Source organism: Syngnathoides biaculeatus, chromosome 7 (assembly GCF_019802595.1).
Source record: "Syngnathoides biaculeatus isolate LvHL_M chromosome 7, ASM1980259v1, whole genome shotgun sequence".
Taxonomy (NCBI): Eukaryota; Metazoa; Chordata; class Actinopteri; order Syngnathiformes; family Syngnathidae; genus Syngnathoides; species Syngnathoides biaculeatus.
In genome coordinates, this window is record NC_084646.1 from 24,773,773 (window position 1) to 24,795,524 (window position 21,752).

At 44.9% G+C, this 21,752-nt stretch overlaps 1 protein-coding gene across 3 annotated transcripts in view; it reads left to right on the forward strand.

Annotated features, from left to right (window-relative positions):
- Window positions 1-21,752, forward strand: part of kank4 (KN motif and ankyrin repeat domains 4) — a 96,137-nt gene that overhangs the window by 58,987 nt on the left and 15,398 nt on the right. For all 3 annotated transcript variants that reach the window (XM_061825381.1, XM_061825382.1, XM_061825380.1), the window contains exons 2-3: window positions 17,848-17,909; window positions 18,446-21,664. In XM_061825381.1, coding sequence (XP_061681365.1) covers window positions 17,894-17,909; window positions 18,446-21,664 — 3,235 coding nt within the window. In that variant the 5' untranslated portion in view covers window positions 17,848-17,893. The remainder of the gene's footprint in view (window positions 1-17,847; window positions 17,910-18,445; window positions 21,665-21,752) is intronic.

The following is a 21,752-nucleotide window of genomic DNA, read 5'->3' on the forward strand; positions in this document are numbered from 1 at the left end:
AAAATAATTTTATATTGCTCCTGGAAAAATGTTTTTATGCCACAGTGTTGATTTGTAAGGTTCATATAGATAAACTGAAAACATACTACGACCTCATATGAACATCTACACCAATACATTCTTTCACTCTTCTTGATCTATTTTTGAAGCACTACTTTATCTTTTTGAATTGTTTTCTTATTTACTGAAGACTTGCCTGCCTTACACTTATACACACCTGCACACTAACTCACAAAACTGCTCGCAATGAATAATTTGGCCCGAGTCCAGTCACAAAAGAAAAGTGATTGCATTTGTATATTTCATTTGTGTAATGCTGTGAAAAAGTGTTGGCTCCCTTTTCAAAGTCTAATATTTTTAAATATTTTCCCCACTTTAATGTTTAAAATAATAACAATATAATGTCATTTTCAAATTGTGAGTCATTTTACAGTATTAGTCGGACAAAAGACCTAAAAAAGCTGCAATAAAATAAAATGATGCAAAGTACAGTAATTTCAGAACAGTCAGGAAATAAATTGACATCTCTCTGTCTGGAAAGGGTTACAAAAGCCTGAAAAAAAAGGTTTAGGATTCCAGTGAACCATAGGGAAAGCAATTATCCTCACACGGTGAAAACATTTAACAGTGGTGGACCAACCCAGGAGTGCCCGCCCTACAAAGTTTACACCAAGAAATCAACAGTGACTCATCCAGAAGGCCAAAAAGGAACTCAGGACAGCAAGAACTGCAGGGCTCCCTCACCGCAGTCAATATTGATTCCCAGTTGTAGAAAATGCTTAATTTCAGTTGTTGCTGCTGAGGATAGCACAATCTCTTGTCAGATTTTTTAATACTCTAATCTTTTAAAGAAATGAAATCACCATTAAAAATAGCATTTTAAGTTCACTTGGGTGATATTTGTCTGATATCTACATACATGTGATTATCTTAAACATTAAAGTGGGGAAGCAATGCAAAAAAAAAAACATTTTGAGAAGGCGGTCAGTACTTTTTCACAGCGCCGCAAAAGTCCATCATAAATCCTCAGAAGTGTTCGTACAAATGATCAAATAATAACTCTGGGTGTGTAACCACCCACTTTGGGAACCGTAGTCTTATGTTTTCTTTCACTTTCCTTCCTCACTTTTCTCCACCATACATAACCTTTGCCAACACCACTCATCCGCCACCCATGTCGCTCTGGCCACCTCCCTCCCCTTTCCTTCTGTCTGCGCTGTGGTGAAGACAGAGCAGGGTCACAGAAATCAGAAAAAGGAAGGACATGGGGTGAAGAACTAACTGTGTACTGGGTGAGAGGTACCACTCCATGACAATTCTCTTCTTGCTCTCACAATTTTCTTTCCATAACATTGTTGCTGTACCCGAGTTTCATTTGTCCTTCATTTAATTTTATTTGCTTCATATTTGCTCTTTGAGACCTCACCGTCCTCTTTCTCACTGCCTCTTTTCCGATTTTTTTTCGGGATAGAATATAGGTCAGATGTTGCCTGCAATGTGTAAGGAAAAACCATTTGAGAGAGAATTGGTAGTATACAATTGTATATTAGATGTTTGCTTCAGGACCTGACACAATACAGAGAAAGAAGCAATCAGAAAACTCTTTGTTTTGAATGGCACGAATGTCACAATGTGTTCTGTGCATCTTTGTTGACGCTCACGTGTTTTCTGCGTATGTGTAAGTGGAATCAGAGCGATAACAAAAAGAGGGCAAGAAATCAATAAACTCTAATGTAATGTTGATTTCCTCCTTCCTGCTCTGCAGAATGTGCAGCTTTACTGAGCCACCATGGGCTCACCTAACTTCACACTACATTGGTGTGAGGGAGGCTCTCCAGCACATTACTTCAAGAAGGAGTGTTTGTGTGTTTGTGTGCTCTTCCAGTATGCACACATGCGTCTTATCTCAGGTTCATCCAAATGTAATAGAATTCCTTCTCAGCATGCACCTGCCATAAATAGTGCATGTCCTCTCAATGTAATTAATGAGGCTTTTTGGTACAGTATTTTCTTTTTGCAAATACCTTATTTTTTTCTTGCAGGAGTCAAAAAATAAAGTCATAAGAAGACAGCAAAGGTGACAGTTATGAAACACATTTAAGCCTCAGAAATGTAATTCTCCTGTATGTTGTACATATTGTATTCCTATAGGGCTCTACTTTTGTGACTGGTACTAAATCTGTTACGGCTGGTGGTGTAAATTATCATGGAGGCGGGTTTTTGTAATTTCCCAGACACGCGCAAGCCGGCCTACTTACCAAAGGGCTATCTGATCAACACATTTAACTTTATTTGCTGCCAATCAAAGCGGGTCCTATCATTCCCTTTAAATGCAGCGCAATGACAATCTCACACGGAGACATCTCTGTCTGGTAGAGGACGCAGCAGTCCATGCAGGACAGGAGCATTGTCATGGCATTTGGCTGGTGTGGCAAAAGACAATATAAGCAGGTCACCTTATTAACAACAGAATGTTCTGGTCTGCGACACCATAGAGATGGTGCTGATTTTGCCATATCCACTCCCAAAGCCATAGTAACATCTGCAACTAACTCCAAGGTTTAGAAATAAGATGAAACATCCAGGTTTGGACAGTCAGAATTTAAGACCTGCATGACTAAGCTGTTATTTTTCTTCTGTCTGCAAAATAAAGTCACATACCCCCCACCCCCAAACACCTTGTGTCATCTGATTGGTGAGAAAATGTTTCATTTTTATTGCCTTGCGAAAGCAATGTGTTCAGTCACCTGACTGCTTTCTGTCATCTGATTGGTGAATTGGAGTCAAATGACATTAGTGATCCTGATTTATTGCCGGAACAGGAACACTATGCGGAGGTTGAAGATGGGGTCTAAAAATAGACGTGCAAGAATGAATAAATAGAATCGCGAATGGCATGTCAATTATTGTAAGGAGTGAAAGTATTGATCCTACTTCACATAAACACTCAAGTAAAATTAAAAATAGTGGTGTTTTTAAAGTATTCTGACAAGTACAGTTTAGGGAAAATGTTACTTGAGTAAATGTAATGTGATACTACTCACCTCTGTGTATTACACTTCAGACGCAGAGGAACCCCTTAGTAACCACCATCATTCATATTTTAATGGAGAGTTCAATTGTGCATTTTTTTTTGTATGTGGGTGAATGTTTAAGACCATTTGATCAAATGAGAAATGTATTGTCCGTCAGCAGATTAGAACCTCATGTTCATTATTCAGGGTTAACAGTAGTTTTATTTTTTAATTTATTGTAAACAAAGGAACGAAAGTAGATAAATAGAAAGGCAGCTGAGTGTTGGAAACATGACACAATTAGTAAGTATGTTGTTCACTGATGTTTTGCCATACAGCTTTGAGGATAATAGCAAGAATTACGTCTTCATAAATTAAAGTTGCAAATCGAAACTGTATTTAGTCCACTTTTTTATTGACCTATTTGTCTGCCCATATGTCTATCAATCAATCTCATTCTCCCATTTCTTTTATCACCACATTATTTCACTCTATCACTCATCTATTAATTCATTCATATGAGCTACGACTAATGAGGTGCACCTCACACACAAATCAATAGTCATGCTGTACCGTAGTTACTTTACTATGCTCATTGACCCCCTAGGACGGAAGTACCCCATAGCAGTACTCAAGGTCCCACAACTACAAGAGCTTGGCACTGTGCTCCACTTAATAATAGATGTTGTGGTGGGTTATTTCCTTTATTGCTAATACAATCATGGCCTGGTCCCGAAATAGCTTGCTGGGGGCACAGATACTGGAGCTCGATGATGATCCAGTACTTTGGATGAAATAATCAAGAATTAGGTGATAAACAGAAGAATGTGACAGGTAACACACCACATCCAGCCCAAAATGATGACAGTGGATGTCATGAGCAAGGCCTGGCTACTGCCAAGAGGGGCGTGGCCAGGCCGCTCTGGGTGGTGTCACCTCTGACACCTTTCACCTGTCACAGCTGTTTTCCATGTGGACTCTAATTAGACAATATATTTAGGTTTGGAGTTTTGTCACTGGCATTTGCCAGTTCGTTGCCTTGTGTTAGTGAGTTGCATTCACTGCCTGTGGGATACTCCACTTCTACACGTAAGTTAGAGTAACCCTAGTCACAGCGATTCTGTAGCCTTTTGTTTGATCATGTCCTGTTATGTTTGTTAGTTTGCCTCATAGTCATCGGACCTTCCTGTATGTCTTTTGGATCCCGCCTAGCCTTGTGTTTCTGTGCATCTGCCTTGTTTTGGACTGCTTTTTGGTATCAACCAGTTTCCGGAATAAACCACATTCAACTATATGCCTCTGCCTCGAAGTCCTCCATTTGGGTCCGCCCCCACACTGTTGGTTCCTGACAGTGGACCCCTGCATATTTTTGCAGTGCGACATTTATAAATTACTTTTGTGTTTTTGGGTGGATTTTGTTTATCGGAACCTATTGCGTGTGTTTTTGTTTTGTTTTGTTTTTTCTCAGGCTTCTTCGTACTTGCAAGTGACAACTAGTCACTGCACACAGTTTGCTGAACCTCTTCACAAGTGTTTTTGGCATCATGGTTTGTGCTGTATCTATGATTTAAAGTGACTTATGTGTGACCCCAACTATTTACGGATCTTTATTTGTGTTTGGGCTTGGTCCCTAATCCCAACAAATAGCAGGTGACAACTATTTTTATAGTGTTGCTAGTTATTTTTTCCACTTTTCATCCATAATTATCAGAACAATGTCATTGATTAACTGTACTGCTCCTTTCCCCCTATGAATATTCCCCTTAGTTAATTGGTTGATAAGGAAGTAGAGCATAAATGCTTAACGTGAAAACAGCTGATCAAATCATAAATGAATTGGTAGGTTATACCTTACTTAAGAGGTCATTCTATAGAATACCAGCTGAAAAGATTGGATTTCTCGAATTAAACGTGACGGATGGTGCCTAACCAAATACACTTCACTTCAGTTAGGAACTACTACTCAATCTCAAATTCCCAAGAAGTATTTATAATGCCAAGTTGGCTCATTTGAGAACAATGCGTTTAAAAAAACAAAAACAAAAGGAGTCGCCTCCAACATACACAGAAGCGTGTTGCGGCCACGTGTTAAACTTCGGTAAACCTCTCTCTGACAGACTTTTTTTTTTTCTTGTTTTAAATAGCTGTATCAATGATCATGTGGTGTTTACATAATTCACGCGCGGGACCTCGAGTTGGGGTGCGGGGTTCCGCACGGACTGTTTTTGTTGTTGCTCTTCCGGAGTGGGCAGTTCACAGAGTTCCCGCCGTGATGGAGAAGTGTTTTGATGTCTGCCAATAAAACAACTTGAGTTCCTGTTTCCAACACTCCGCTTCCGACTCCTTTTCTCCGGCGCTACACTCGTGACCCCGACGTCAGTCCCGGCGTTTTCGAGACTGAACCGAACATGGTAACCGCCATCCTCAAATTGCCGGAGTTTTGGGAGACGTCCGTGGCAGCGTGGTTTGCGCAGACGGAGGCTCATTTCGCCCTCCGTGGGATCTCGGATGATTCCACGCATTATTACCACATTGTCTCAGCCCTCAGGAGCTCAACGGTGGCCAGAGCAATGAACTTCATCACCTCTCCCGAGATAAGTATGCTGGGATCAAGCCTCACTTTCTCAAGGTTTTTGAGCTTTCACGGCCGGAGCGTGCCTGACATCTGTTGGCTATTAATGGACTGGGGGACAGCAATCCTTCCAAACTCATGGAAATGATGCTAAACCTGCTGGGCATGAAAGAGCCCAATTTCATTTTCATGGAACTGTTTCTCAGGCACATGCCACCGCATGTTCAGATGGCGCTCGCTAACAGTACAGTCACTGAGCCCTGGGCCCTGGCCGAGGAGGCCGACCGTTTCTTCCTGCCCACCCAGTGCTTCTCCAATGAGATGCTGGCCGTGACGCGCAGTTACTCGCCACAGGGCGCGGGCGTGGCATCCAGCAGGGGCCCCATCGCCATCGACGGCCGTGCTGGCACAGGCTTGTGCTACTTCCACGCCCGTTTCAGTGCGAAAGCGAAGAGGTGCCGCGCCCCTTGCAACTACGACGCGTCGGGAAACGCCAAAGCCCGCGCTCTGCGGTGGCCGTGAGCATGGGTGCGAAGAGCCGGCTGCTGTTCGTCAAGGACACCCTTTCCGGGCGCAAATTCCTTTGCGACACCCGCGCCCAGAGGAGCCTCCTGACGGCCACTGCGGAGGACGCCGCTGGCGGGACTCATGGGCCACCCCTACTGTCCGCTAATGGCTCCCCTATCCGCTCTTATTGCATAAGGACTGTGGAGTTGTGTTTCGGGAGTCAGCGCTTGACATGGGACTTTGTCACTGCCGATGTGTCGTTCCCTCTCCTCGGCACTGATTTTTTTTTTTTTTTTTTTTTTTTTGTGCCCACGGGCTGCTGGTGGATGTTAAGAGGGGCCGTCTGGTGGATACACTGACTTTCTCCACGGTTGCCTGCGTCCGCAATGAGGCGACTTATGGCGGTCTCTCCAGTTCGCTCTCAGATGGCACCAAGTACCAGCTCCTCCTTGGTGAGTTCCCTGGCTTGACACGGCCCACTTTCTCCTCTGCCACGACTAAACACGGGGTCGAGCACCACATTGAGACCAAGGGCCCCCCGATTCACACAAGGATTGACCCCGAGAAGCTAGCAGTCGCTAAATCCGAGTTTGCCAACATGGAGCGCCTGGGCATCGTCCGCTGCTTGGATAGCCCGTGGGCCTCGCCCGCTACACATCGTCCCTAAACCGAGTGGCGGGTGGCGACCGTGTGGTGACTACCGCCTCCTTAACGACACCACTACGCCCGACCGCTACCCTGTTCCATACATTCAGGACTTCTCGGCCCACCTGGCGGGCAAAATCCTTGGTGCGCGGGTATCACCAGGTTCCGTGCACCCATCAGACGTTCCCAAAACGGCTGTAACCACACCGTTTGGACTGTTCGAGTTTCTGAGGATGCTGTTTGGTCTTAAAAACGCGGCAGAATCTTTCCAACGTTTAATGGATTCTGTGCTCAGGGACTTGCCACCTGTGTTCGTCTATTTGGATGACATCCTTATCGCCAGCTCCTCGGAGGATGAACATCTAATGCACCTCCACGACCTCTTCGCAAGACTCGAGCAGCATGGCCTGATCATCAACCCGGCGATGTGTGTTTTCGGGGTTCCCTCTATCCAGTTCCAGGCCGTCTCCGCTTTTCCCTGACCTCGCTCGGCTCGGGCGCTCCGGGAGTTCCTGGGGATCGTAACTTTCTACCACCGGTTCATCCGCCGGGCGGCCCACATCATGCATCCGCTCTATGAGGCTCTTAAAGACAAGGCCCCCAACCAGGACGAATGAATGGACGGCCGAGAGGATGGAAGCCTTCGAGGCTACGAAGGCCGCGCTGAGTCGTGCCGCTATGCTGGCCCACCCGACCCACGGGGCCCCTGTCGCTCTCACTGCCGACGCATCGGACTACACTGTTGGAGCCATATTCGAACAGTGGGTTGGCGGCGCCTGGCAACCGCTTGCCTTTTTCAGCCGTCAGCTGGTCCCCAGGGAGCGCAAATACAGCACGTTTGATAGGGAGCTCCTCGGCCTCTGGCTGGCGATCCGCCACTTCCGCTCCCTATTGGAAGGCCGGAAGTTCACAGCATATGTGGACAATAAACCCCTCACTTTCCCCATGTCCAAGGTGGCCGAGCCTTGGTCCGCCCGCCAGCAACGCCAACTGTCCTTCATCTCAGAGTACACTACGGACATCCAACACATCGCCGGCAAATCCAATGTGGTCGTGGACTGCCTCTCCAGGGCGATCGTCAGCACTGTGCATCTGGGTCTCGACTACTCCCGCATGAGCGCAGACCAGCCCTCGGACCACGGGGTGCAGGCCCTCAAGACTTCTGACACAGGTTTGCGCCTGGAGGAAGTCACGTTTGGTGACTCGGGCGTCAGGTTGCTCTGCGACCTCTCGGCTGACCAGCCTCGGCAGCTGGTCCCTGCAAACTGGCGGCGGGCTGTTTTCGAGGCGGTCCACAACCTCTCCCACCCCAGTAGGAAACCGTCCGTGAGGCTGGTGGCCCAGAAGTTCGTGTGGCGCGGTCTTAAGAAAGATGTGCAGGCCTGGGTCGACTTGTGCGTGGCCTGTCAGCGGGCTAAGGTGAATCGCCACACAAAAGCCCGCTTGGAGCCCTTCGCTGTCCCGAGAGGAGGTTCGACCACGTCAACATCGACTTCGTGGGTCCGCTTCCTCCCTCGCACGGTTTCACCTACTTGCTCACCATGGTGGACAGGACGACCTGCTGGCCCGAAGCCATTCCCCTCTCCTTGACAACGTCGTCAGACGTGGCCCGGGCATTCATCGGCACGTGGGTTGTGCGCTTTGGGACCCGTGCGACCTTTCCTCCGACCGTGGCCCTCAGTTTACCTCTGAACTCTGGAACGCAGTCGCTGAGCGTTTGGGGGTCAAGCTGCACCGCACTACCGCCTATCACCCCCAAGCAAATGGTCTCTGCGAGTGGTTCCACCACTCCATGAAAGCAGCCCTGCGTGCCGGCTTGACGGACGGCAACTGGTTGGATAAGCTCCCGTGGGTCATGCTCGGCCTCAGGTGCGCCCCCAAGGAGGAACTGTTGTCCTCATCCGCCGAGCTCGTCTACGGCCAGCCACTGAGGGTCCCCGGCGAATTCATCCCGGACGCCACAGTGCCCTGGTCTCCAGCCAGGCAACGGTCCTCCCTGCTGGAGGCCGCAAAAGGGTTCGCGCCGGTTCCCACGTCGCAACATGGCACCCCAGCTGCCCGGCTGCCCTGTCACCTTCGCACTGCGGATTTTGTGTTTGTTCGTCATGACGGCCACCATGGACCTCTGCACCTCCCATAAGACGGGCCGTTCAGAGTTCTGGAGCACGGGGATAAGAGCCTGCTCGTGGACATTGGCGGGAGACCCGAGACTATTTCCATGGACAGGGTCAAACCCGCGCACCTGGACATTGCCCAGCCTTTGGGGTTGGCCCTCCCCCCGCGCTGGGGTCGTACCCCTTCGCCCTGTGCCCCTGCGCCTGCCGGGGTGCCCTTGACCCCGCCTGGGCCCTTGCCCCTGACTCAATGGACAGTGCGGCCCCGCCCCCCTCTGCCCCTACAGTGCACACCCGCCGGGGTCGGGTCGTCATCCCTCCACGGCACGAGGATTTTGACTATGGGTGAATTCTGGGGAGGCTTGTGTGGTGTTTACATAATTCACCCGCGGGACCTCGAGTTGGGGTGCGGAGTTCCACACGGACTGTTTTTGTTGTTGCTCTTCCGGAGTGGGCAGTTCACAGACTTCCCGCCGTTAAAGAGTAGTGTTTTGATGTCTGCCAACAAAACGAGTTTTGTTCCTGTGTCCGACACTCCACCTCTGACTCCTTTTCTCCGGTGCTACAATCACATGTTTACATCGAGCTCTCAAATAAAATATGATTCGGACCTCAACCTAATGTCTGTGAGTATATGACATTTACAAAGACAAAAGTTTCCCAAGGTTCAAATGTTTAGAACACATTCAGCATGGTTATGAGTTGTTCTCAGACTTAATATTCACCATGCTCACACTTTCAGCGGAGACTCGTCAAAGATCCTCTACTAAAGTAAAGCGCACACTCCGCATAGAATCTGAATGATCCTCACAGGTCAAGAGGTGGCACTCTGATGGTTTTTCTTTGAAAACATTTTAACACATCGCATCATGAAATACACACATTTAACTTTTAAACTAACATATTTTTCTTATGAAATATACAAATCTTTTAACTAAAGACATTACACCAAGTGTCTCTCATTTTTCCACATACCTTTGTTTATCACCTTCTAAATGTATAATGGTATCTGACAAAACTCTGGGAGTCGTGCTATAAGACATCTTTTTGTGTCGTCTCCAACTGACTTAACATTGAGCAATTCTTTGCTTGACCAGTCACGTGACTTAGGTGACGTAGGTGCACGAGCTCTATTCATGTCAGTATCCTTGCCAATGTCCCTCTTAGTGCCTGTGCCACATCTTAGTCTCCAGTCATGTTTTGGTTCCAGTTTTACATTTAGTTATGTTTCTTTGACTTTTAGTTGTAGGACTTTGGGTAATGTAACTTTTTTGGAATTAAATATAATTTTTAAGACTCTTGCGCTCCTGCCTTGCCTCACTGCTTCCCTGCAATTGGGTCCTCCATTTTTTTTGGGCTTGCTTTGCTTGTTTTCACCAACCCCAGCCAATTTGTTTTTCATGCAGTAGACATTGTTTTCAGTGGCACGGTGGGTCAGCTGGAAAGTGTTGGCCTCACAGTTCTGAGGACCTGGGTTCAATCCGAGTCCTCCCTGTGTGGAGTTTGCATGTTCCCACCGTGCCTGCGTGGGTTTTCTCTGGGCACTCCAGTTTCCTCCCACATCCCAAAAAACATGCAACATTAATTGGACACTCTAAATTGCCTCTGAGTGTGGCTGTTTGTCTCGATGTGCCCTGTAATTAGCTGGCAACCAGTTCAGGGTGTACCCCACCTACTGCCTGTTGACAGCTGAGATAGGCTTCAACACTCCCGCGACGCTTGTGAGGATAAGCATCTAAGAAAATGGATGGATGGACATTGCTTTGTTTATGTGTTAAAAACAAGATATGTTATATGTTTTTATATTTTAGTTGTACTTTCCATCTCAAAGATTTGGACAAAGGCCACTCACTCGGATCAGAATTCATTTTTAAAAGGAGTCTTTCGAATGACTGATGATCAAATGATAGCTCACTCAATGTGGTGCTGGAGTGGATCTGCTTTCACTTGATGAAGCCCATAAACAGAAATAGGGTCCCTTGTTGCCGCTATGGGTTTGGGCTGGCCAGCTGTTGTGTAGAGCAAAGGAAATAATCTTGTCGTTTCTAAAAACACATACTGTTGTGCTAGACTTTACAAGATCAGGAATAGAAATGAACAAAGATGTTTGCTATAGGATAATAAATGAGAATGAATGTGAAATTCTGGCATTCCTCAGGAGCAGATAAGATTAAAGAAAAATGTCTCAGGAGGTGGATTGTACATTGGTGGTGTAGTACAGCTGTAAAGCACTTAGCACTACATCAATACTATATATATTCTCGAGATGTATTGATGGAATGTGTGTGTCCAAATAGCTTGTGTTTAGCGGTGGAATGTTTTTTTTTTCCCCCCAAACATAGCACACACATACTGAGAGTTCCAATCGCCAATGCTGTATCTATTAGTTATTTCCTCACATTCTGAATGCAGGTTCAGCATTTTTTCTTTTTATCTTTATCTATTTACTTCCACTTCCCAGTTATTTTGTCAGTATTTTCTGTTGGTGATCAGGTAGAATCTCTGCTAAGTTTTTTTTTGTCTCATTACGACACATCTGTCATCCTCAAAATATGTTGCCACAATGTTTATGCAATAAGCATTATGTTAATAACAATAAATGTATCAAATTATACAGCTTTACTGTTATTCTCATAAGAACAATGGGAATCAGTTAGCAATCTCACAATTTGCAGCATTGAGACCAAAATGAGAACAAAAAACAAAAAGTAGACAAAACATGCAATTATCAAAAGATACACTTATTTACAAAACATTTTTACACTTGTGAAGATGACCATATTATGATATGGTATTTGTTTATTGCATCAATGATGAATAAACAATACTAGTCTTTCATTATCTTGCACTTCCATGTGAAGGAGGTCTAGGGGATGAAGTCATTGGTTCTTACTGCAGGGGTGGGGTTTATCATCCATCCATTTTCTGAGCCGCTTACCCTCACAAGGGTGACAGGAGTGATGGAACATATTCCAGCTGTCATCGGGCAGGAGTTGGGGTACACCCTGAACTGGTTGCTAGCCAATCACAGAACACATAGACAAACAACAGTTACATACCACTCTTCTTCCAAAACATGCCCCTGTTTGGTTTGCTTGCACCTCCTCTTGGCTTAACGTTGGTGACTATGGCTGCACAATGCTGCCTAGATTCTCAAGATTTGACAAGAATAAACAGCAATAATTGGAGCCCTGTCAGTACTGCAATTAAGACTGACAGATATTTTTGATGGTCTTGCGCTTCAGATTGACCCTTCTGAGTGTTAATGAGCTCATGTTTGCCACTGAGGCACACATTCTCCTTCACACTGCGTTCATGATTTTGAAATGTATTCATTTCATTAATTAGATAACGGGTTGTGCTGAAAATGTCAGAAGGGGCCAAGTCCTGCTCTGCATGTACGAGATATGAGTGCGTACAACTGCCACTCCCGAGCCAGCCTTCATTTTCACTTTTTCTCCTCTCCACTCCTCTAACCGCCCACCTCCTCTCTGACTGACTGCACTCACCGATCTTGTATCCCGTAGGCCTGTCATCTCTGGAGCCTGCTCTGTGTCACTGTATCAAGCTAATTTGATTTCTAGTATACAGGCAGCCATTTAAACTAATGATTTTCGTACTTCCTGGTGGATTGAGTCAGGTGACTTTGATGTGTTTAAATGCAGAACAGTTCATGTGTGCCTGAGAGGGTTTATATCTGCAGTGAATTCAACAAGCTCAGGGGTGACAGGTTTTCAATGAATTAGCGGATACTGTTCAAACTAGCCTCTTATAACTATGCTGATGACATTTAATTACATCCTGTTGTCAGTAGGAGCTTATTCACCACACTCTCATTACAGCTCTTTTTTTCTGTTGCCTCTCAGCCAGCTGCTGTGGCCTCTGGTCTGGTGTTGACAAAGGGTGGCATACTTCCAACAGCTCTTATATAGGACTACCAACACATTTCACAAAATGTATACACACACATGAACAGAACAACAAACACAAATTCATTGGAGACTCTAAATTGCCCCTAGGTGTGAATGTTAGTGCGACTGTCTGCCTCCATGTGGCCTGCTATTGAATGGCAACCAGTTCAGGGTGTACCCCACCTCCTGCCTAATGATCGCTGGGACAGACTCCAGCGCTCCCGCGACCCTTGTGAAGATAACCAGCTCAGAAAATGGATAGATGGATGAATGTTCCTAATTCATTTGCAGTGCAATAATGACACTAGTCACATGTAGACTGAATGTAGATGTTTATATACAGGAGTGCACATAAAAAAAAATGTCTTCTCGTTGTCAAATAAGCACTAGAATTTTTTGGCTGATGCTCACCAACCTCACTGGATGAACTTAAATCAAATATCTGTGTGCATTTCTAAACTGATTTACATGAGGCTTGCAATATCAGACAGGAATTTTCAATTTTTGCTAGTGCACATGCACACCTGCACAGCAGCTATGTGCAGCCTTGTTTTATTTATTTTGCTTTTATGTTTTTTGGCTCGTCATTTAATATTATACATTACCACTGTCGTCTGAAACCTCCTGAAATGAAACATGGATCTACCTGTGCTGCTAAAGTTTTGTGAGGAGGGATTTCAATTAAAACAGTCAACTTTTGCAATTCTCACAAGTGCAGTGAGGGTTTCTCATTTACATCTTTTCTGAAAATTTCAATTCTATTCTTTCTACTCCTTTTGACCTTCTTTTCCTCCTTCATTCCACTATATTCTGTATAAAACATACCTCACTTTTCAGTAAGATGATTAAATTGGGATTGTTTCTTGCCCACTGTGTAAAATTGCTGTAGGGTTCGGCCTCTTTCACCAATTATGATCAGCATTTTTCAGCTCCTAAATTGGCTAATCAAGACCTAAAGAGAGTGAGATGCAGTTTTGTTCCGGAGTTCCACCAGAGAAGGAATGTTGATGCTCTTCCTACTCCTGGGACAGGAACAGGTAACAGGTTCATTGATGGTTGCCATCGTAACAGCCACACATTGGGCCATTCTGTGCAACAGCTGTCAAAATCTTTATTCACTTTTCTAACAGCGACAATCGCTGTGCTCCAGATCACCACTTCTCAATGATTTACGCTGCGCTGAGGCCAAACAGAAATTGTCATACTATATATCACATATGCCTTAATGTCACACCCGTTCCAGCCCCTGCAGGTTTCAGTACATTTGATTGATGACTTTATACAACACAACAGTACTTTGAATAATATATGACTGATTTCCACCCATTTTACTCCCTTAACTACCCCATATAGGACAAACAAAAGATGGCTTCCGTGAACACGTACTTTGAATGAAGATATTTTACTGTCAACAACTAACATGGTTTAACTTGGTGTCATACAAGCCTGTAAATTTGTATTGTCTGAAGCAAAGCAAATATTATTTTAAAAATATTCGAAGAACACATTTAAAATATCAGCAGCAATTTAATTTCAGATATCATTTTACCAAAACACATCCAGTTGTCCATAGATGGTAAGTTACAGTTGCATCAGAGTCAATGCTTGTAAAGATGGACCCTCTCATTGAGTCATACCTTTAGGTTTAAAACAATTATGTGGATTGACACAAACAATGTATTTGGATGAAATTGGGATTCAAATGGGCAGCACAGTGATGAAGCTGTAGAGCGTTGACCTCACAGTTCTGAGGTTCAGGGTTCAAATCCTGGCCCCACCTGTGTGGAGATTCCATGTTCCCCCTGTGCCTGCCTGGGTTTTCTCCAGGCACTCCGGTTTTCTCCCACATTCCAAAAACATGCATTAGTTTGAGACTCAAAATTGCCCCTAGGTGTGATTTTGAGGGCTACTGTTGTCTGTCTCTATGTGCCCTGCGATTGGCTGGCAACCAGTTCAGGGTGTACCCTGCCTCCTGCCCAATGGCTGCTGGGATTGGCACCGACACTCCCGCACCCTCATGTGGATAAGCGGCTGAGAAAATGGATGGATGGAGGGATGGAATCTAAATGTGGAATAAAGTTAAATGACAAATAAATGTCATTTCACTTCTTCCATAGGACATAATAGAATGAACTTGATAAAGCGCGTTTGTTTAAAAAAAATAAACAAATAAATAAGTAAAGCACAATCAATCATATTTTGTGTTATACTAATGGTAATTTAACCATGAATATTTTACCTTGGAAAATGCACCATGTTAAATTTTTAAAACCCAGGCACATACTGTATTAAACAGGCTCCTGACACTACCATGTTGTGTCTCTTTATCACATCAGGATTTCTTTTTCTTCCATCCATCCATCATCCATCCATCCATCGCCTTTCAACTAAGCTCCTTCTTTACCAAAATGGACTGATATAAAGTGCGCATCACTATGGATGCTGCACCGATCCGCCTGTCAAGCTCGTGTTCCATTCTTCCGTTACCCGTGAACAAAACCTCAAGATATTACAATTCCTCCACTTTGGATAAAATCTCATCCTTGACCCGGAGAGTGGACGATCCTCCTCCTTGACTGAGGACCATGGTCTCAGATTTAGAGGTGGTGATTCTCATCCCAGCCGCTTCACACTCTTCTGTAAACTACTCAAGTGAGAGTTGGAGATCACGGTTTGACAAAGCCAACAGAACCACATCATCTGCAAAAAACAGATGAAATACTGAGGCCATGAAACCGGACCCCATCTACGCCTCAGCTGCGCCTAGAAATTCTGTCCATATAAATTAGAACAGAATCAGTGAGAAAAGGGAGCCTTGGTGAGTCCAACTCTCACCGGAAATGAGTCAGATTTACTGCCAGCAGTGCAGACCAAACTCTGACACCAATCGTACAGGGACTGAAGAGGGGTTTGGTATCCAATCTCCCAAAGCACCCTGCCCAGGACTCCCCAAGGGACATGAGCATATGCCTTCATCAAGTCCATGAAACATGTAGACTGGGTGGGCAAACTCACACACACCCTCGAGAACCCTGCTGCTGACGTAGAGCTGGGCCACTGTTCCTCCTACATCTGAGATGCGACTTTCTGATTGATCCACTTCTCCAGCACTCCTGAATAGACGTTATCGGGGAGAGGGGTGGGGGTGGGGGGTTGAGTAGTGTGATCCTCTGTAGTTGGAACACACCCTCTGGTCCCCCTTCTTGGAAAGGGGGGACCACCAAGTCTATTCTGCCAATCCAGAGGTACTGCTCCTGATGACCACGTGATGTTACAGAGGTGTGTCAACCAAGACAGCCCCACAACATCCAGAGCCTTTAGGAAATCCGGGCGAACCTCATCCATCCCCAGGGCCTTGCCACTGAGGACCTTCTTAACCACCTTGGCGACCTCAGATAGCAGAGCCTGCCTCAGAGAACCCAGACTCTGCTTCCTTATGGGAAACTGTGCTGGTGGAATTGAGGAGGTCTTCAAAGTATTCACCCACCAACTCATGAGTAGAGGTCAGTAGCACCCCATCTGCACTATGCAGTGTTGATGGTGCACTGTTCCCCTTCTTGAGATGCCAAATGGTGGACCAGAATTTCCTTGAAGCCGGACTATTCCCATGCCCAAGGTTTTGCTTCAGAAACCACTAAAGCTACATTCCGCTTGGCCAGCTAGTACCAGTCAGCTGCCTCAGGAGTCCCACAAAAAAAGGCCCGATAGGACTCCTTCTTCAGCTTGACGGCATCCCTCAACATTGGTGCAACCCAACAGGTTCGGAGCCTGTTGCGTGCAGGCCTGCCACCAGACACTCACCTTCGAGCCCCACCTCCAGGCTGGTCCTGGTGGCCTCCATCCAACCAAGGGAAACCTAGATCCATTTTTTTGTACTCGTCGTGCTTTGTCTGTTCCCTCACCTAGGACCTTTTGCGGTGAGTGACCCCACCAGGGGTGTGAAGCCCCAGACAACTTTGCTCCTAGGATCATTGGAACCCTCCCACCTCGATAAAGTGACGGCTCATGTATTTTTCTCGTGGCACACATTTGCACTGAATTTATCTAATGCATCGATAAGTAGCCTTGTGTTTTGCATTTGGTTGTAAGGGCAATATAACGTATATTTGAATGCTCCAGCTCACAAGCTCTTTGACAAAAGCGGAAATTATATTAGTTGTATGAGATTTTTTTTTTTTAATAAATTTCACATAAAGCTAGGAATGTTTTAACGATTCTCGTTGAATTGTTTCCCAGATCACTTTACTCTTATGCAGCACCAAGATTATTCAAGATTAAGCAGGTTCTGTTTCAGACTTCTGCAATAAAAAAGAAAGTTGGTAGTCATTTTTTCAGAGCCCATCCATTTATAATAATGGGGTGTCTTTTTTTAATTGGAGAGCATGATCCCTGTCAACTGTCTGACATTGGCGGCACAGTGGCCAACTTGTTAGAACAACCAATTCACAGTTCTGAGGTCCTTGCCTTCCCCAATGATTCTCTTTATGTGTACTATGCCAGTAACCAAGGTTAATGTTTTGTAGAGGATTAGAGGGATGTATAGCTGCTCCTCTGATGAATAAGTATGGGTTAATTTGCATTGTATTTTTTTGTGTAAATTAGTCTAATTCATCACTGGAACTGAATCATGCAGATCTTCAGGCGGCATGGTGGCGCAGCTGTAAAGCGTTGGGCTCACAGTTCTGTGGAATTGGGTTTGATCCCGGTCCCATCTGTGTGGAGTTTGCATGTTCTCCCCGTGCCAGCGTGGGTTTTCTCCGGGCACTCAGGTTTCCTCCCACATCCCAAAAACATGCAACATTAATTGGACATTCTAAATTGTGATTGTGAGTGGGGCTGTTTGTCTGTCTCTTCATGCCCTGTGATTGGCTGGCAACCAGTTCAGGGTATAAACCACCTCTTGACAGCTGGGATACGCTCCAGCACTCCCGCGACCATTGTGAGGATAATCGGCTAAGAAAATGGATGGATGGATGGATGCACATGTTCCATTCATTTTCTTTTTTCCAGTATTCACATTTCTTGTTATACTAATTAGTGTGATATTCTGAAATATTTTTTCTCCTTTTCTTTTATTTTCTTAGGGTGCAACACCAAACCATTGTCAATGACAGATCTCTGCATCCCAAGATGGACAAAAAAAGTGGTGAGGCTCATCAGTGATTTAACCAATAATGTTGGCAATGGATATCATGTTTCCCCATCTTAGTGAGCTCAGTGTATAATATGGTGACATATTTTTTTTGTTCATTTCATGATGCACCATACAGTGTGCTATAGAGAAAAAAGTAATTTCCTCTTCCTGTTGTTGACAAAGGTTTCTAGATGTTTATTTTTCAGACAATAACTGTAATTATTTCAAAGTCTGTTTGTAAGATTAGCTAAGACAGCATGTGTCGGATATGCATGGTGAATCGTTTGTTTTGGTGCAATCACTGCATGATAATTGCTTCTCAGCTAGCAGCCGGGTTTAGCTATCAGAGCACTTTTGTGTACAACACCATGTTTTTAGCATGTTAGTATAACTAGGTTTATTTAACCAATGATAATTTCTTGTCAAGCAGTTAAAAAAGGTTATATGTTTTTCTTTTACAATTTCTGCTTGAATAAGATTGTTGTTACATAGTTAGTAATTGTTGGGGGAACCCTTGACTAATTCACTGTGATATTTCTCTACACCAGCCAATGGCTTTCAGACAACGGCCAGTGAAAGTGGTGTTCAGAGAAAGCAACTTCCCTACTCAGTAGAAACTCCATATGGTTTCCACCTGGACTTGGATTTTCTCAAATATGTTGATGATATTGAAAAAGGCAATACAATCAAAAGAGTCCACATCCAACGTCGGATCAAGGGTCCTCCCAAATTCAGTACTCTACCCAGAAATTTCAGTCTTCCAGGGCATGTGATCCGTCCAGCTCCTAAAGATAGTCTATGGTCTGGAATATCCACTTTGGGACCAACACCTAAGTCACGGCTAACTGAGGTTCCACAGATCTCTGATTTGAGAGTAAATGAAGGAGGAACATCATGTCAAGGATCAGCTATGCAGGGAACAAGTCTTGTTTCGGTTCGGCTTCGGGGTGATGGAATTTTTGGAGCTCAGGGTATTGAAGAAAAAATAACCAGCACACAAAATCGCCCCAACTTGCTGAGAGCATCAAGTATGCCTATCACATTACAACAGCGGAAAGGTTCTGATTCAAGTAGCCCAGACCGTATTGTGGGAACACCAGAGAATGGCTCAACTGAAAATGTGTTTAGAGCATCACCTGATATAACAGAAAGAAGATGTGTTACTCAAGAACGAGTGGGGATTCACCAGCAGATCACAGTGGCTTTGAAGCGGGTCAGAGAGCTTGAAGAGCAGGTCAAAACAATCCCTGAGCTTAAGGCTCAGATCTGTTCACTAAGGTTGGAAAGGGAACAGCTGCTATGTCAGCTTCAGGCCCAGGAAAAGGCCCAGACTTCCACATTATCATCTAAAGTGGATCCATGTGCTTATGTTAGGACACAAACTCAACCACAAGCAAGCAGAGAAGGGTTTAATTTGTTTCTGACACCTCAACTTAATGAGCATTTGACAAGAAAGGCAGTAGCTGAGGAAAAGAAACAGGGTGGCCCAGAGGCAATTATTATGCTTCAAAAAGAGCCTGTAAATCAAGAACTGATTAAGAGTATGTGTCAACAAGAATCTAACATTGAAACACAGCTGCTAGAAAAATGTGACCAACAGAAAGAAACTGTAGGGAGCCCACTTGAACATGCAGGGCAGGAAGATGATAATGCAACAATAGGAGATCATTTTGGGGATTCAAGGAGTGTACAGACTCTCCATGAAAAGCTAGTATTACTGGAAGCTAAACTTCTAAAGGCCAGTCAAGAGCTGGAGAGAACTAATGATCTTTTGAAAGAACAAATAGTGGAAAATCAAGTGAAAGAGGAGAAAATAATTCAGCTGAGTGAGGGAATAAGAGTAGAGGTGTCTCCATCAGAAACACACAACAGACATAGAAGAGAGAGTATAGACACAGGGACAGAGACTGAGAGAGTAGACTATGCCAACCAGGAGACAGAAACAGAATCACCTGGTACAGTAGATCAAGGAACTGATACCGAAAGAATCTGTGTTGAAGTGTGCATCCCTATACCACGGTCTGGATTGATTGATCAAGAAACGGAGACAACCAAGGTGGGCACTGAGGACAAAGTGACAGAAGTTGGAGCAGAAGGGTTTTTTGTCAGCAAACAACTACCCGTAGTCAACAGCATGGAACAAGGTACAGTTACTGAAAGAGCAGCCACTAAGGATCAGATGACTGAAACAACTGCAGATAAATCAGAGGAAGTGAGAGACCACCCACAGAGGTCAAGGGCTAGCAGTGTGCAGCGGGAGACTGAGACAGAGAGGATGCACACAGTGGACAGAGTGACTGAGACACAGATAGCACAGATGAATGACCAGCATACTGAGACTGAGGTAGAAAGAGTGCAAGACGACAATCCAGTCAGAAATGTTGAAACCGAGAGTCTTGAGACTGAAAATATAGGAAACCAAGGGAATGAGGTTGATAGTAAGGTCAGTGAAAGTAAAGAAACCAAGAAAATAAACGGAGTTCAAAAAGATAATGACACTGTGGTCGTAGACATTATTACAGATATGTCTTTTTCAGTTCAAAGAAGTGGGATCAAAACAGGAACTCTAGCTTCAGATTTAGTCAACCCGACCGAAGAAAGTAGAAGTTCAAGAATAGTGAGAGAAGAACATGCAGCATCTACACCAGATGTGAGCCTTGTACAAAAGAACTTAGAAACAAAAGCAATATTACTCTTAGAGAATGTTGAAACACAGCAGGTTTCACAGACCACAGGGGAGTCCTTGGATACTGTCACAGTTGTGGTAGCATCAGAGAGGGCCACAGTAAAGACAGGCGTTCCAGTAAGACCCGAGAGAGGCCGTAGGGCATCAGCCGATCAGTCACAAGCAACACCTCAACTTCAAGCTACTCCTGTGTGTCCTCCTATTGGATCTGGTGAAATTCAAGGTCAGCAGTCAAAAACTGAGTCCCAAGCCTCTGCAGAACTATCTAACCTACAGCTAAAACATGAATCCCCATCTCAGTCTCAGTCTGGGGAGAATACTTTCATGATACCGTGTGAAAAAGAGACTCAATTGCAACCTCAAACTGAGATTCAAAGCTCATCATCAAGCACCAATCAAGTCCAAACTCGACCAAAATCTATACAAACCCCATCTAAAACTACAACTCGACAACATTCAAAGGAACTCAAAGCACTAACTAGAGTATCTAACATATCCCAACCTTTAAGACGCAGATCTGGAGATGGCCACACACACCCAAGACGCCAGACATCAAGTGAAATCCAATCTCAGTCACGAAGGTTGTCTGATGAGAGTCAACCCCTTAAGAAAGAACCTGAATTACAGACATTATACAGAGCTGTCAGTGAAACAGCTCACCATCAGAGTTCTGGTGAACCTATGACCTCACATCATGATATTGATGAGGCGCAACAGGTACGCAGAGGCTCAAGTGAGTCACCAACCTCACCTGTGGCTTTAGGTCAAGTTGTAACTCGGATCACAGGGCTTCTGGGGGAGCACTGGGCTCAGTTGGGGAGCAGCTCTGGAGTGCAACCCTTGGTCAGCCAGCAACAGAACCCTAGCACACAAAAACAGACGCCAGGGAAAGGCACCGAGGCAAGAAAGTCAGCCTCACCCAAGGCTGCAGGAAAAGCAGCAACTGCAGGGAAACCAGCAGGGAAACCTGGACCCTCCAAAATGAGCTCTATTCAGAGTCAGTTGGTCAGTTCCCTTAGTGTTCTTTCTGCCTTTTACTCACAAGGCCAGAAGGCTCCTCCTAACAAACAGCAAGAACAAGGTAAGCTCCAACCTAATGTAATGGCAAAGCCATAACATAATATATGCTATAATATGTGAGTTAATTGCTTGAAGGACAAGAAGTTTAT